General features: G+C 43.7%; 1 protein-coding gene across 1 annotated transcript in view; it reads right to left on the bottom strand.

Moving 5' to 3' along the window:
- The window catches only part of LOC141140741 (vomeronasal type-2 receptor 26-like), a 193,385-nt gene that overhangs the window by 97,953 nt on the left and 78,217 nt on the right, over positions 1-17,215 (bottom strand). The window contains exon 3 of the mRNA XM_073628243.1: positions 1,742-2,524. Coding sequence (XP_073484344.1) covers positions 1,742-2,524 — 783 coding nt within the window. The remainder of the gene's footprint in view (positions 1-1,741; positions 2,525-17,215) is intronic.

The following is a 17,215-nucleotide window of genomic DNA, read 5'->3' on the forward strand; positions in this document are numbered from 1 at the left end:
TGGCCAAAGCATGCAGGTCAGGTGCATGTTTTGGCCAATCAGCAGCCGTCAATCTACTGTGATCTCGAATTTGCCACAAAAATATGTTCATTTGTTTCCTGAACAACTTACGTTCGACTCGAACATCGGGACCTTCCCTATTGATCACCTCTGGGTTTTTTCTATATTTTGTGCTCTAAACAAAAAATACCAACAATTTGGAAAAAATAAAATCTTTTTTACTTTCTGCTATAAAATATATCTAATAAAATACATTTAGACCAATATGTATTCTGCTACATATTTTTGGTAAAAAAAATCCAAATAAGCGCATATTTATTGGTTTGCACAAAAGTTATAGCGTCTACAAACTAAGGCATATATACACTGGAATTGTATTTTTTTGGTTCTTTTTATACTAGTAATGGTGGCAAACAGTGACTTATAGCAGGACTGCAATATTGCGATGGACAATCAGACACTAACTGACATTTTTAATACTTAATCAGTGACACTAATACAGTGATCTGTGCTAAAAATATGCACTGTCACTGTACTAATGACACTGGCTGGGAAGTGGGATAAACATGTAGGGCAAACAAAGCTTTAATTGCATGTCTAGCCAGTGTTTTTGTGTACTGTGTTAGGTGCATTTACTGTAGGAAGTGATGGATTTTCTTTCCCTGCTTTTCAGGGGAAGAAAATCCATCACTCCCCCCTCTCAGAATGCAGCTCTGCCTTGTTTACATAGCAGAGCTCTATCCTGTGTGTCTTCCTGATGATCGGTGGGTGCCAGCTGACATCCATTGGCCAGCAACCACTGATCAGCTTTTGCTGTGACTAATAACAGAAGAAGTGGCGTGCCAGCAGCACGTGCACCCACTAGGCGTAAGTGCAGAATCACAAATATATATATACTGTATACTGTACACATGTGATTCTGTAGCAGTAAATCTGCTATGGGATGGTCGTTCAGTGGTTAAAGCATACACTTAGGAATTTGCTCAAGCAGCATATCATTAATTACAAGAGACATTAATTTCTTTTAGGATGCAGTCACTGTTTGGCTAACAATGAACCGGGCTGTGCTGACAGGGCCACCCACAGCTCATATTTCATCCTATTCCTGCTCTGGTTATCTGCTAATAAAAAGATATGTTTGGTTGGTGTTGCTCAGTGGAGCTACTATTCGGACATTGGTCAGAGTGGGACCAGCACTTAGTGACATATGATGAAAATGATACAATTTCCCTGTTCAGACATGAGATCACGAAGTCTAGCAGAATAATTCTCAGAAACAATTACCTTTGCAGCCTTGAGATATGGTCAAATGTTGAAAGCTACAAAAACTTATATTTCCTTCCCCCATGTCCCCTCCCCCAACTTTTCTTTTGCGATAAATAACACAATCTTTAGTCCATTCCCTCATGTCAGCATGCTAGGTGTGGTCCTGGACTCTGACCCCTCCTTTTTGACCCCCACAGCCAATCACTGTCCAAATTTTGCTGCCTCAACCTCCCTAACATCTACAGAATACACCCCTTCTTTCCAATGTCACCACCAAGATACTATTTCCCTTGTCATCCCTCACCTCGACTATAGCAACCTCCCCTTCATTGGCCTACTTCTACACAGGTTATCCATCTATAGTTCTGCTACTAGACTCATCTACCTTACCAACAGCTCATTAACCACCAACCCTCTTTGCCAATCCCTCACTGGCTTGCGCTCACCCAACAAATACATTTCAAACAAATTTTACCTGATTAAATCTAATAATGTTAAAACTGTGTTTAAACTTGTTGAAAAAATGAATAGCTTCAGCCATAGCTTCTACTGCAATATACACTCGTAGAGATTCTCTGGAAAACATACTTTTGTCAATTACTGAAATAAGGAATCTTATTATGTTCTGTCTAGAAATGGGAACATTTTGGAAATAAATATTTTTCCCATTTTGAGTTGATGTTATATTGTAAAATGTAACGATCAGATCATCCATCAGCTGTTCAATATGTGAGTGTTTTGACAGCAAATTGACATCAAACATAATTTTATCTCTAGTAATTTGTGGATCAGAAAACCGTGAAGACAAACTTGTTATAAAACCTATGAAAATAGTTGTTATCATGATTCCATCTAAAGTCCAGCCAGGGGGAAGGATAAGAATATTGTTTCTATTAATCTGAGAGTATTCATTAAGGTATCCCTGAGCATTGCTTGTGAAGGAACCACAAAGTATTAAAACTTTACATCGTACTTTTCTAAGTGTGTCTGTCCACTGATTTATTGTAGCAGAATTTTCAGTCATTCTTTTTTCAAAAGCCACACAAATCTCGTGGGAAGCCAAATGTCTCTTCAGAATTTGCACTTCATTCTCTCCGGTATCATCATCTGATAAAAGTATTCCTACCCAGGTCCAGCCAAAATATTTCACTAGTTTGGCAATTGCTAAACAGTAGACATAATCATTCTGAACGGTCCTGAAAACATGCGGGTAAAGGAGTCTGTCACTTAATGAGTAATCGGTGGCCCAATAGCTGATCTGAAAAGAGGAGGATTAACTATACATTATAAAGTTGATATATTTACAGTTTACATTCATACTAGACATGTGCAATTTGATTCCATCCGAATACAAATTCGAATGCGTTTTTGGTTATTCGGAGATTCGGATGTATCCGAATCTCCGATTGAAATAGTAATGAATAGTAACAAATTTAGTTGAAATATTTTGTTTATTCATTTGCTGAAAATTCCAACTTTTCAGAATGATTAGAATTTGGATCTGTCGAAAAACAATCAACCAATTTGAATTCTGTGTGAAGAAACAGCTGGTTGTTAAGCAGCGGGCTGGGAAGCAAGCTGCCCTCGTCCTTAACAACTATGAGTGGACTTCCCCACTGACAGATGAATGTAAAGATAAAAAATACTGGCAATTGCACGGCAATAGAAACATTTTTAAAAAACGGGATGGGGTCCCCCCCCCAGTCCATGCTAGGTCCTTCAGGTCTGGTATGGATTTTAAGGGGAACCCCACACCCAGTTGAAAAAAAATGGGTGTGGGGTCCCCCCAAAATCCATACTAGACCCTTATCTGACCATGCAGCCTGGCAGGTCAGGTCCGGTGGCACCACGCCCTTCCAACGTCATGTGACGTCAGAAGAGGGCTGTGCCACTGAGTGATGTAACCGGGTGGCTCCGCCCCGTGCCTATTTAAGAACTGTCATAGTGAAGAGACAGCATATGATGGGTAGCCTATTAGGAGGCGAAGTATTTTTTGCCATTTTTCAATTTTTCAGGTCGGCAGGCGTGATTGATGTACAACGAGTGACACTTTTTTTCTTTTTTAATAAAGGATTTGTCAAAAACAGTTTCCTGTGGTTTTTACTTTTTGACACTTTTTGGGAGGGGGCGGGATGGGGGGGGCGGGATCTGGGGGCCCTCTTGTTAAAAGGGTCTTCCAGATTCTGATAAGCCCTCGACCCACAGACCCCAACAACCACAGCCCAGGGTTGTCAGAAGGAGGCCCTTGTCCCCAAGAACCCACCCCCCCCATGTTGAGGGCATGTGGTCTGGTATGGTACAGGAGGGGGGATGCTCATTGCTCACTTTCTGATATGAATTTTGGGGGGATCCCACACCTTTTTTTTTAAATTTTGGTGTAGTTTTCCCCTTAAAATCCATACCAGACCCGAAGGATCATGCTGTTTTTTTTTTACATTTTTCTAAGGCCGGGCAGATGTCGGGATTCTTTATCTTTTTTTAACAGCATTATTTATCTTTACATTCATCTGTCAGTGGGGAAGCCCACTGACAGATGATGACTCATGGTTGTTGGGGACACACTGGTTAACAACCACCTATTTCTTCACACAGAATTTGAATTGGTCGATTGTTTTTCGACCGATCTAAATTCTAATCGTTCTGAAAAGTTGGAATTTGTTAGAAAATGAATAAATAAAATACATTTTAACGAAAACCAAAAAAAATTTAACAAAAAAGAAACAAAACTAAACTAATTCCGAAAACAACTAAGCAAATTCCATAGCAAGAAAAATACTGCGCTAACAATTTATGTGAAAACGTGAAAAGCTGCGACTAAAATGTTATACAACACAAACCAAGATAAAAAGAAAAAAAAGTTGCGCTAATAAAGTGTGATAGAAAAATTGAGCACCATACATAAACTGACATGAATGATAGCAGAGTAATATTGAATGAACCCATATACTCAGCAGGTGAGCAAATCAATAAATAATATACAGTCAATTAACGTGAATTAAAAAATTAAAGTCCACATAAAAAAGTCCATGTAAAACAACTAATATGAAAAAACTTTTTCATCCCAAGTGACAGGTGAAAAATTCCTCGGTTGTGGTGAGTATGTGAAAAGGTGAAACCTCCACCTTCAGAGAAAGTATATGCTGCCGCTTACCAGATGGAGTTGGTCCCTTATTACAGGGGACCACACTAGGCAGACGGCTGTAACCCCAGCCCAGGATCTCACAGGCAGGCACTAGATACAATCACGTCCCATAGAGTCCTCTCCACCGATCTAGGTAAGTAGATAAATGACAGCACAAAGGAACAAGCCGGCCGGCTCCAAAACAGCCCATGTCTTCCGGGACTGGACGCGTAGCGGTGACGTCAGGACATGGCTCCTCCTCCCTGGTCGGATTTTCCGATGGAAAATGTGTGATAGGACCTTGTTGTCGGAAATTCCGACCGTGTGTAGGCTCCATCACACATTTTCCATTGGATTTTCCGACACACAAAGTTTGAGAGCAGGATATAAAATTTTCCGACAACAAAATCCGTTGTCGGAAATTCCGATCGTGTGTACACAAATCCGACGGACAAAGTGGCACGCATGCTCAGAATAAATAAAGAGATGAAAGCTATTGGCCACTGCCCCGTTTATAGTCCCGACGTACATGTTTTACGTCACCGCATTCAGAATGATCGGATTTTCCGATAACTTTGTGTGACCGTGTGTATGCAAGACAGGTTTGAGCCAACATCCGTCGGAAAAAATCCTACGATTTTGTTGTCGGAATGTCAGAACAAAGTCCGACTGTGTGTACGGGGCATACCTCATTTACAATGAGTTAGTTAATACAGCATGCTGCCGGTCTCATACCTACGTTGCGGACACCAGACTAACAAATAATGGCCGATTCAAACTTTATGAACAAGAAAAGGAGTGACCGCAATCTTTCTCTATGGCAAACTTCAACAAAATGGCCGCAATGTTTACATATCGCGGACTTCTAAAAAATGGCCGCTCAACTACTTCCGGGTACATAGCAATAAAGGCTTGGCCCAATAGGCAATCCAGTTCCCCAGATGAAGTTGTGAGAGGCAACGTAACGCGTAGGGATTGGCCGGGAGAGCCGTGACCGGAAGTGACGTGAGAAGGCGAGGAACAACGCCTAATTTGTTCCCTATGCTATTTTTAACTTTTCTGTGTAAGAGTCCACGTTATTATGTTTAAATAAACACATTTTTAGCCCTGACATACTATACTATTGGAGGCTTCTTTTCCTCTTTGTCCCCTTTCTTACACTGAGGTACCTCCTTATACCATTTTGATCTAACAACATACCGCTGCACCCTAAGAAGGAATACTGTTTAATCCATCATCCAGAGAGATCACACCGACTATCCAGGGAGGTCAGTTGATATCCCAGATAGTGATTGCCTGCTATTTATATCATTGAGGTAAGAGTTCTGGGAGACCAGACTGTTAAAGGAGCCATAGCAGAATTATATATTAATAATCATCTCCACCTATTCTAACAGCCACAGAACTTCACCACTCCCCATTCACTGTAGCAATTACTGGACTTTTTTGTCACTATTTTATTGAAATTTGAAGCTGTGTTTTGTTTTTGGCTTACACAAGGTGATACACATTCAATTGCACATGAGTATATTAAGGATGGTGTTTGAGTATACACGGCAAGATTGAGATTACATCATCTACACATATCATTTATATATTGTTATTGTAGATAGACGTCTAATACACAATTTATTTATTTTTAAAATATTTAAAATATTCTTTACCTTTATACCCCATATGGGATCATTTATTCTGAATCTTATATCACTATTTCCGCAAAATCACTCCATTCACATTAGTTCTGTGCATTACTGCAAGTTTAACGGCGTATAGTTCATTGCATTACTGCAAGTTTAATGCCATATATGTTATTGCATTACTACAAGTTTAACGCCATATAGTTCTGTGCGTTACTGCACGTTTTACACAGTATATTGCAGTATAATATAGTGTGTCCGTGGAGTGTGTCTGTGTAGTGAATACTCAAATTAAAGTGCACCAAACACGACTTTCCATTGATTTAAGTGTATCCATGTACACATTTACACATCTGTATTTCATTTTGTTAATAAGCACCCACCACTCCCCTATCATGTCTGGGAGAACAGCAAGCAGAGGCAGACATTCCCATGGCACTTAAAGGGCGCCCAGCAGCATATATGTGTCCACAGGCAAAGGTGGACATGGCCAGTCCTCAGGCAGGACATAATATCCTATGTTTAGTGATGTTGCCCATGCTATCCAGCCACAGTATGCAGAGGAGGTGGTGGACTAGCCTACTAAACCATCCTCATTCTCCATCACCCAAGCAGAGTCTAGTGCGCAGTCCCCTGCATCTGCCAGAGTGGCAAAACCTGCCTTCTTGTCCACAGCTATTCCTGCCCTAGCCCCAGAATCAGGCATGGAGGAGTCAGCAGAGTTATTTGAACACAGCATCAGCCACTTGCTCCTCGACGATACACAGCCATTACTCGATTCAGATGTTGGTTTGGAGGTTAAGGAAGGCAGGAACATGAGCCTACAGAACATGAGCCTGCAGAGAAGGGAGAACACTAGTACACAAATTGGCATTCATGTTCCCCCAGCCACAGCGTATTGGCAAGTTGATGATGAAGTCACTGACTCGACTTGGGTGCCGGATAAAGCAGAGGAGGAAAGTGAGGGTGAGGCACAATCCCAACGAGGCAGTCATCATGGAAGAGTAGAGAGCAGCCACCCTATTCCATCACACTGTGGAGCTGTTATCTCCCAGCCCACTTACCACAGCTCAGCTGTCTGGGCCTTTTTGCCATGTGCAGCCAATCACACTTTTGTTATTTGCAAACTTTGTCTCAAGCACATAAAATGTGGCAAAAACCCCAACCATTTGGGTACCACATGCTTGACAAGTCTGTCCCTGCTATACCTCATGACCTCTCAGCAGACTCCACTGACAGGGATGATGATATAGTTCAGGGTGTCCCAGGTCCTTGCAGCGCATCTGACAGCAGCACACCTCCAGCTGTAGACTATAGCTGGCAAATTTTTCTGCCCCATCTGCTGCAGTGGAAAAAAAATACAGTCCCTGCCACCCACATGCTTAGTGTCTAAATGCAAGCTTGTCAAAGCTGCTGGCTCTACAACTTCTGCCTTCCCTCCTGGTGGATTCTGCCCCCTTCCGTGAATTTGCATAATGTGTTCTACCACAATGGCAGGTTCCCGATCGCTATTTATTTTCACATAAAGCCATTCCATCTCTCTACCATCATGTGGCAGGTAATGTTGTGGCATCATTGGGCAAGGCTGTCAGCTGCAAAGTCAAAATTACTGTTGACACGTGGTCCAGCAAGCATGGGCAGGGACAATATATTTAGTTCATAGCACACTGGGTAACACTGCTTGCAACTCGGAAGGATGCAGGGAAGGGCTCAGTGCTGCAGCTTGCTGTGCCCCCACGTCTCCATACACTTGGTGATGATGCCAGATTTGTCAGCTCTACCCCCTCCTCCTCAATGCCCTCCCCTGCTGAATTGTCCTATGACCCTCAAGTACCCCCTAAGCGTTCAAAGGGCAATTCAATGAGTCAGGCTAAAAGGTGCCATGCAGTGCTTCAGCTGGTGTGTCTAGGGGACAGGAACCACACCGGAGCAGAAATTCTTGCAGCTTTGCAGGGACAAGTCCAGAGGTGGTTCACACATGCCAGCTGGAGCTGCCCTTAGACAGGGAAATTTGACACATGTGCCATGCCTGGCCTATGTCCTCAATTTGGTGGTGCAGTGTTTCCTAAATATGTACCCAGGGTTGGAAGTCAGAAGAGTCTGTAGCCATTTTAGCCCTGTCTTGCCGAGAATGTTCCCTCGGCAGATAAGTTCCCCCCCTGTACTGCGCAGGCGCAGCGCCTGCGCAGTACATACTACTCTTAGCCGCCGGAGATAGCCGAAGCTCAAATGCTTCAATCAGCTGTACACGGCGCCTGCGCTCTGGGTTCCTTCCCTACCATCCAAGTGGACCTGGAGGGGGAATCTAAAAGTGCCGAGCGCAGCGAGGCCGTGCCCGAAGCGTGGCGAGGGAAGCGAGCCCGCGAGGGGCCCTCTTCCAGGCACCGTGTACAGCTGATTTTCAGCTGTTTTGCTTCGGCTATTTCCGCCGATACCTACTGCGCAGGCGCAGTAGAGGGGGGAACTTATACGCCGAGCGGAACTTTCTCAGCAGAACAAGCCCGTAAACCGCCTGATTTGTGACATGCCCACCAGGTGGAACTCGACTTTGACAATGCTGCAGCAGCTGCACATGCAGCGTAGGTCCATCAGTGAGTATGGCACAATGACAGGCTCAGGCTGGCTCAGCTTCCCCCCCCCAATGGCTGCTCATAAAGTATGCATGCACTATACTGTCACCATTTGAGGAGTTCACAAGGATGGTGAGCCGTGACAATGCATGCATCAGTAACACAATCCCTATTATGTTCCTGCTGGAGCAGACTCTGCGTGGGATTACGGACAGGGCACTCAAGACAGAGCAGCAGGAGGAAGAGAAGGACTTCCTTTCCTCTCAAGGCCCGCTTTATGCAGACACCATTGTTCCTATGCCACAGAACACGCAAGAGGGGAGAGATGAGGAGGAGGAGGATTCTGGCAGTTTTAGAGGCATTGAAGCAGAGGTAGACATACACCAAACAGTAAGAGATGGTTTTCCATCTGCAGAACCCTTGGGAGTAGTAAGCAGCTAGGAGGAGGCAGTTCCAGATACTATAATCCTCAGTGACACCGAGGAGTCTGCTTCTCATGCCTCCACAAATTTGCGGTGCATGGGCTCCCCCATGCTTCAAAGTCTGCGAAAGGACCCAAGAATATGTGGCATAAAGGGAAAGGATCACTATTGGTTGGCAACCCTCCTTCACCACTGTTATAAAGGGAAAGTCTCAGAACTCATGCTGCCCCCACAGAGAGTGCAGAAGATGAAATCTCTTAAGGACACCTTAAAGAGGAGTTTATCGAACGCTTTTCCCGACTCTGATGGGTTACAGTGTTGTGGAAAACGTAGTTTTGAGGCTTCCGTTGGTCAAGAGGGGAGCTGTGGAGAAGACGGCCACCTATGTGATGCATTTCTCAATTTTTTAGTCCTCACCGCCCAGGGCTGTCAGCTTCCACATCCCATCAGCAGCATCTGCATCACATGGTGGACGATTATCTAGGGGCAAAAACAGAGACGGAGAGCTTTCCAGTTGATGATCCACTGGTTTACTGGGTCATGAGACTAGACCACTGGCCAGAACTTGCCCAGTATGCTATTGAGCTTCCGGGCTGCCCTCCATCCAGTGTGCTTTCTGAATGGGCATTCAGAGCTGCTAGAGGTTTTGTTACTGATCATAGAACGCGTCTGTCCACAGACTCCTTTGGCCATCTGACTTTTATCAAAATGAATCAGTCCTGGATTACCAGCAGCTATAAAGCCCCTGATTCCAATGTTGCCGAATAAAGCGGCTGTATGCCCGCAACAAAAAAAAATCCTGTAAGGCAAAGGCATAATGAGCTAGAATGCACCGCATACTAGCTCATTATGAAATACTTACCTTAGAATGAAGTGCTGGCATCGCCTCCCGGTCACTGCTGAGGGAGCTGATATGTTCCCTCTGCCTTTCTTCCAGGTTCGCGGCTCCAGCGCTGTGAGTGGCCATAGCCGTGATGACGTCACTCTCGTGCATGCATGCGTGAGTCCTCTTTCCAGCAAGAAGCTCTGATTTTCCGGCAGCATCACTGGACCTTCATATCACATGCGCAGCTGATGTCAGCGGCCAAATGCAAGGTGAACATCTCCTAAACCGTACAGATTTAGGAGATATTCATTTTACATACAGGTAAGCCTTATTATAGGCTTAACTGTAGGTAAAAATGTGAAAGCGTGGTATACAACCACTTTAAGTGTTTTTGGGATGTAGAATCTCTGCAGGACTTCTAGGCTGCCTAGTGTTGTGGGTGTTGATTTCATCTGGAAGAATGTTTTTGGTGTAGGCTTTATGGGCACAATTAACACCCAAAGAACAATTTTTCAACACCTGTTTGACAGGTGCATATCATTGAAATTTTTGACAGCAAGGCCAATTCTTGCTTTCATCAAGAGTACCTCTACAGGGTTACAGTGTGAAGGCATCACCGACACCCAAAGAGCAATCTTTACGTACCCATTACAGAAGTAGAAATCCAAAGTCTGTCGTACAGACACCAGAATTTATCCAAAAAATCTCTAATCTTGTTTCCAGTGTACTACATTGTGGCCTAATCATACAGACTGACTCCCCAAGCCCTTGCTTACAAAATAATGGAAAATTTTATCAAATACTTACCGCAATTTTCCTCTACTGACGCCAATTCGGACCGCCTTCAGGGCCCCACCACTATACCATTAACCCAGATTACCACAGTAAGTAAACCCTCGGTTCTCGAGGTTGTTTACTTCACCCCAAACATTGTCCTTTCATTTTCATCTTCTCTTCTTAATTTTACAATATGTCTCTATAGATCTTACACGTGCTTTCTCCTGACGGGTGGTATTTAAGCCACGAAGCACATAGAGCTACCGGTTGTCCTCATCTATCTTAGCAAGATTATCAAGTTATCACCCATTTTATTCCCCCTCAGGTCTAGTGAGGCCATAGGTTCTGCAGGCATTACCCTTTGAATTTTTGTTTTATGCTAATTTTCCTTGAGGTGAATGAGGGAATTACAGTATTTTACTATAAGTGATTACTTTCAATTTTATTGTTATTACCTTGTGTATTGCATACCATTGATATCATCACACATTCTATGGATTGTGTTTATGGTCTAAATATTATATGTATGTTACCTCGTACCAATGTTATTGACCATTGTATGTCTACAAACCTATTTTTCTAATAAATTCCTCTACATTCATCCAATTACTTCCTTGCTGTCACGTGCCTTATACAAAGTCCCACCTTCCCTGTTAATAAACCCCTTTTCTCCTTCAATGTAAATGGGATGGATATCCATGACCTTACCAGGTCTTGATATCATACAAAGTCCCCAGGGATGGAAATACATGACCTTACCAGGCCATGGCTTCCTGAAAGTCCCTATTCCTTCCTCCCAACTTCCTCCTGACGCCAATACATGGTAGCATACATATGATTTAGCTCTGCCCCTATATCCACTCACAGGACCTGTTTAGCTCTATAAAAGTCTGACTGAAAGCTACCTCCCCCATTCTCCGTATAAAGCACAAAGATCATAGGGAGAGTGCATATGCTGCCATGTATTGGCGTCAGGAAAGGAAAATTACGGTAAGTATTTGATACAATTTTCCATTTTCCTGATGCCAACATGGCAGCATACATATGATAAATAATGGGCTTTTGAGAGGGAGGGTTTAATGCTGCAAACTTAGTCTTTATTTAACAATAGACATAGAAGGTTAGAGTTTTCCTCCCAAACTCTACTGTAGTAAGAGCTGCTGGATCCACCCTGTAGTGTTTCAAGAACGTATGATGTGATGACCAGCTAGCCACTTTGCAGACTGTCTCCACAGACACTCCTGCCCGTGCTGCCCAAGAAGAAGACATCGCCCTGGTTGAGTGAGCTCTAACCATCTCTGGAGGGTCCTTCCCGGCCACTCTATATGCCCGGTGAATAGTTTTTATTATCCAGGCCGAGATGGTTCTGGCCGAAGCTTCTTTCCCTTTAAGTTTTCCGGTAGCTATGATGTAAAGTCTGTCAGAACATCTAAATGTAGAAGTAGCCTGGAAATAGGTTTTGAGGACTTTGGGAAGGCCAGCATCTGCTTCTGCTGGGAAGGTTGGAAGCAACCATTCACTGGAGAGGTGAAATATTGATGCCACTTTTGGGACAAAGTGATCCAATGGTCTCAGCACAACCCTGTCCGGGAGAAATCTGGTAAAAGGTTTGACAGCCCCCATTGCTTGGAGTTCCGACACCCTTCCCCCTGAAAGTATGGCTATTAGGAATGCTGTTTTTAAGGTTATATCCCATAGTGAACAGTCTGTCGTCGGAGCACAAGGAGGGTTTGCTAGAAAATTGAGGACTACTGCCAGGTCCCATTGAGGGAACCTATTTCTCTCATAAAAATTCCTACCAGCAGGTTTGCTGCCCACTTCTTTTGGGTAAAAGCCGAGATGGCCGAAATCTGCACCTTAAATGAACTTAGGATGAGCGCCAAATACAATCCGGATTGTAGGAAAGACAGGATTTGAGACACATTTGGGTCACTAGGGTCGAACTTCAAAGCTTGTGAATCTATCCAATATTCTGGAGTATATGGCTTTGGTTGACCCCTTTCTGGAATTCTGTAAAGTCCTAATAACCTCTGGAGAACATCCTAACTCTTGTAACTCCTGCCTTTCAATCTCCTGGCCGCTAAGGCCAGTTATGATGGCTGCGGACGTAGGATATATCCTTGTGACAGGAGATGAGGAGTCACCAGCAGAGTGATCGATCGGCACACGCTGAGATCCATTGCCAGGGAGAACCATGGTATGCGAGGCCAGTGAGGTAATACTGCGATGACTGTCATATTCTCTGCCAAAAATATCTTCAGGAATTTCAGAATTAGAGAACTTGGAGGGAAGTCATTGGCCAGTTGTCTAGGCGTCCATCCACTCTGCTAATGGATGAGGGTAGCATGAGAGGAACCGGCTCACTTTGCAGTTGGTTGACGAGGCAAAGAGATCCAGTTGCGGACACCCCCAATCGTGGATGATCTGTTTGAACACTTCAGGGTGAAGGGACCATTCGTTGGGATCCTTGAATTGTCTGGATAGTCAATCCGCTTCCAAGTTCTGACGGCCCAGAAGATTTATGGCCCTCAAATCTGGGAGATATTGTTGTTCCATGATGCCATGATTGGTTCCACCTCTCTCAAGAGAGATTGACTGTGCAACCCTCCTTGTCACTGTATATAGGACACCGCTGCCGTGTTGTCCAGATAGAGCAGGACTGGGTGACCCTGTATGTAAAGCAACAAGGTGGCTAGTGCTATGAATGCTGCTCAAAGTTCCAGAATATTGGAAACTAGTCCCTGAGTGGGAAATTCCCATCTGCACTGGATATTGAGATGTTCGCTGGTGGCGCCCCACCCTGCTGCACTGGCATCTGTGGTAACAATGATCCATTGCTGTGGCCCTAATGGATGATGCTGTACTAGCATTTCTTGTCTTGATCAATAAGGTCAGTTCTTGCGAGTCTGTATAGGATTGTCTCTATTTATGTAACCTATTAAGGCCACTGCTGGTTGTTACAAACGGAATGAGTAATGGCGTTTATGCTAAGTGAAAAAAATCGATCGTGAAATAAGGACTGCTTTCCAGAGCGATACACCCCAAGCATTTAACCAAGATGATGACATTAAAAATAAATTTAAAGAACACAAAAAATTGCTGGTAAAACATCTTAACCGGCGTTGGGACGTATCAGCTCTGGAGACATATATTTCACATCGAATAGTGCCAAGAGGGTTGGGAGACAGAATTATCCCCGCTGAACACTTGCACACTGAACGCTTCCTACACAAATGGAAGGAACTCTGTGTAAACCATGGCGTTGCAGTCATGGTTTACACCATTGTAGAAGAAGAAAAAATGCAGTTAGCTTCATTACAGGAACAAATTGAGGAAAGCGCAAGAGGTTTAGAATCATTTAAAGATAAGGAGGAATTCATTAAACAAAACGAAAATCTAAAAAAGGAAATTGAAAAAGTTCAACTTAATCTCAAAATAACCAAACAAAGTAAGTTTAAGCGTGACACCGTGGACTTTGAAAAAGAGGAAGCCTTTGACCTGACAATACAACGCGGACGAAGTAGGTCCAAAAGTAGAGGACGGGGCCAACGGCCTAGACAAAATAGACATAAATCTCAAAGTGATTCAGAAGACGAGATAACTAAAAGAGTGACTTTTTTAGAACAGGAGGGGTCGGCGCCAACCAACAATCAGGCGACGTCCCCTACAACCAAACCTGCCGACAGAACCAGCAAACCGACAAAAATAGTCAAAGAAAGGACAAACACCAGGAGCCAAAAAAGAAAGTGACACAACTATCACAGTCAGTGACTACCCAGTTAAAAACTGACATGAAGGTAGTTAACCTCTCTGACCTAGAATTAACTCCTGACCATATAAGCCTGCTGCAGAGGGGCTTGACTTTTTCTCCAGTATCCAACATGGATGAATTCACCGTATACAAAGATATAGTACTATTCTTGAGAAAAGTTATTTTAAAATCACTATACACTGACCAAGAGATCCCCAAAGGCATTCTCCCACCCCTCAATACTGAAGATCAGCAAGCATTAGATATCCTGCACTCTCTTCTTCAAGAGAGTGAGGGTTCAGCTTCAATAGAAGTTCCAGTTGGATGGCAGGCAAACTTACGAATCCGGTCCCAAAAGATGCCCCCTCTCTCAAAAAATAAGTGGCTACAAATCTTTTTAGAACTAGTACAGACTGACCTTGAGAAAGTCAACTGGACCCAAAAGATCATTGATAATCTAACGACTGACGAGAGACGAGCCCTCAACGACCTTCAGAAAAAACAGAACATTGTCATAAAAAAGAGTGACAAAGGAGGGAACGTAGTTCTACTGAATCAGCGACACTATGAGACCGAGGTAAAGCGTCTGCTGAGTGACAAATCCACCTATAAGAAACTGGATAATAACTCCTTCTCCTATTTAGTTAGGGAACTAAACAACAGACTGACAATGGCCAAGGATGATGGTCTACTGACACAACGTGAATTTGATCATCTTAGTGTTCGGGAGTTCAGTGTACCTACCTTCTATATTATCCCCAAAATTCACAAAAACTTGAATAACCCGCCTGGCAGACCGATTGTTTCGGCCTGCCAAGGCCCCTTGGAGAAAGTCGGTAGGTACCTGGACTCCCTGCTAAAAGATATGGTCACCAACTTAAAGTCCTATGTACAGGATACTTGACACATACTGGCTAAGATCTCTGAACTGGATGACCTGACACATCTGGATGATGCCCTGCTGGTGGGGATTGATGTTGAGTCCCTGTATACTTCGATTCCGCATGAATGCGGGATCAATGCGGTGAGGGTGTCTTTGGAACAGTGGTATCCAGAGTCTAAACCACAGAATAAGTTTTTGGTCGAAATATTGCATTTTGCATTACTTAACAACTATTTCCAGTTCCTGACGACCTTCTACCAGCAGATCAGGGGCACCTCCATGGGTGCAGCATGGGCTCCAGCCTATGCCTGTCTCCATTTGGGACTTTGGGAGGAAGAAGACGTCTACCCTTCGTCCTTGTACCGCAGCCACGTACATACATGGCTGCGGTACATCAACGATGTCCTTATGATCTGGACTGGCACCATATAGGACCTTCATGACTTTATGATGCAACTGAATGCTAACCAACGGAATATACGATTGACGTACAATTTTGATCGGACCAGCTTATCCTTTCTGGACCTATTGATCACGCTTCAAAATGGTCAACTACATACGTGTACATTCTGTAAGGAAACGTCCGCAAACACCCTTCTATGTGCCAGCAGCCACCATCCACATTGGCTATTGAATGGCATTCCGGTGGGACAATTCCTGTGAATAAAAAGGAACTGCACTAAGCCTAGTGACTATAGAAGGGAGTCTTTAGAACTCTATGCGAGCTTCCGTGAACGCGGCTATTCCCACAGGCAAATTAGAAATGCAAGAAAAAAAGCTGCAGCAAGGGACAGGGCTAGTCTACTAAAGATGCACTCAACAAACTCCCCTGCCCTTAAACCGGAGGGTGGTGACCAAACTAGGTTAATTACCACCTTCAGACCACAGTGGAGGGAGGTCCGTTCCATTTTGGAGAAACACTGGGGGGTACTTACCAATTCCCCAGGGCTGCTTAATATAGTCGGCAACTCACCCATGTTGGTGGCCCAGAGGGCCAGAAACTTGGGTGACATGCTGGTCAAATCTGAATTCACAAAAAACCCTGATCCCACCTGGCTAGCTAACTATCCACGCAGTAAAGGAATGTTCCCCTGCAATAAATGCCAGATCTGCCCACTAGTACACAGGACAGCTACCTTTTCTGATGCCCTGGGAAAGGAACAGTTTGAAATACGGGATCTAATTAACTGTTCCACACCCAGGGTTGTCTACATGATAACTTGCCCCTGTTCTAAGATCTATGTAGGAAAAACCAAGAGGCCCCTCAAAGTACGCATTGGTGAGCACTTATGAGAGATTAAGGATAAAGAAAAAAATTCCAGAGAAACCATTAGCTAATCACTTCGCTTTAGAGCATGATAGAAGCATCAAGGGCATGCAGGTAAAGGGCATTTACGCCTTGAAGATATCCAGTAGACGGGGTGACTTCGATCAAGTGCTCCTACAAAAGGAGAAACGGTGGGTGTACCGTCTGAAGTCCCTTGTCCCCCTGGGGCTAAACACAGAACTAAACCTGCAGGCCTTTCTAAGCTCTTAAGCGATATTCGTGCACCTCTTGGATTTAGCTATTTATACCATCTAAAATATGGTAATAACCAACCAAGAATAAAATTCTCTAAAATGTATTTCCTTAAATCATACATAAAACTGAACAGACCATGAATTTCTACCCGATTAATACCAGTAAATTTATGCGTCATGAGTAATGTTTTAAATTACACAAATGATATCAAATCCCTATAAAATGACCTTTTAGAGCTGCCCTCAATGTCATGTGAACTGTGTTCCCTGTCCCTACCTCTTCCCCCCTCTTCCCTTGGGAATTAACAATATGCACTTTATATACTAATGTATTTCCTCCCAATTCATGCACACTTGTGCTATATGATTTGCAAAAGATTCTACAATAGTGACGGCTTAGCCGTAAACTTTGTGTTCTAGCCATAATACTCCACACGCCGG

The sequence above is a fragment of the Aquarana catesbeiana genome, linkage group LG01 (assembly GCF_042186555.1).
Source record: "Aquarana catesbeiana isolate 2022-GZ linkage group LG01, ASM4218655v1, whole genome shotgun sequence".
Taxonomy (NCBI): Eukaryota; Metazoa; Chordata; class Amphibia; order Anura; family Ranidae; genus Aquarana; species Aquarana catesbeiana.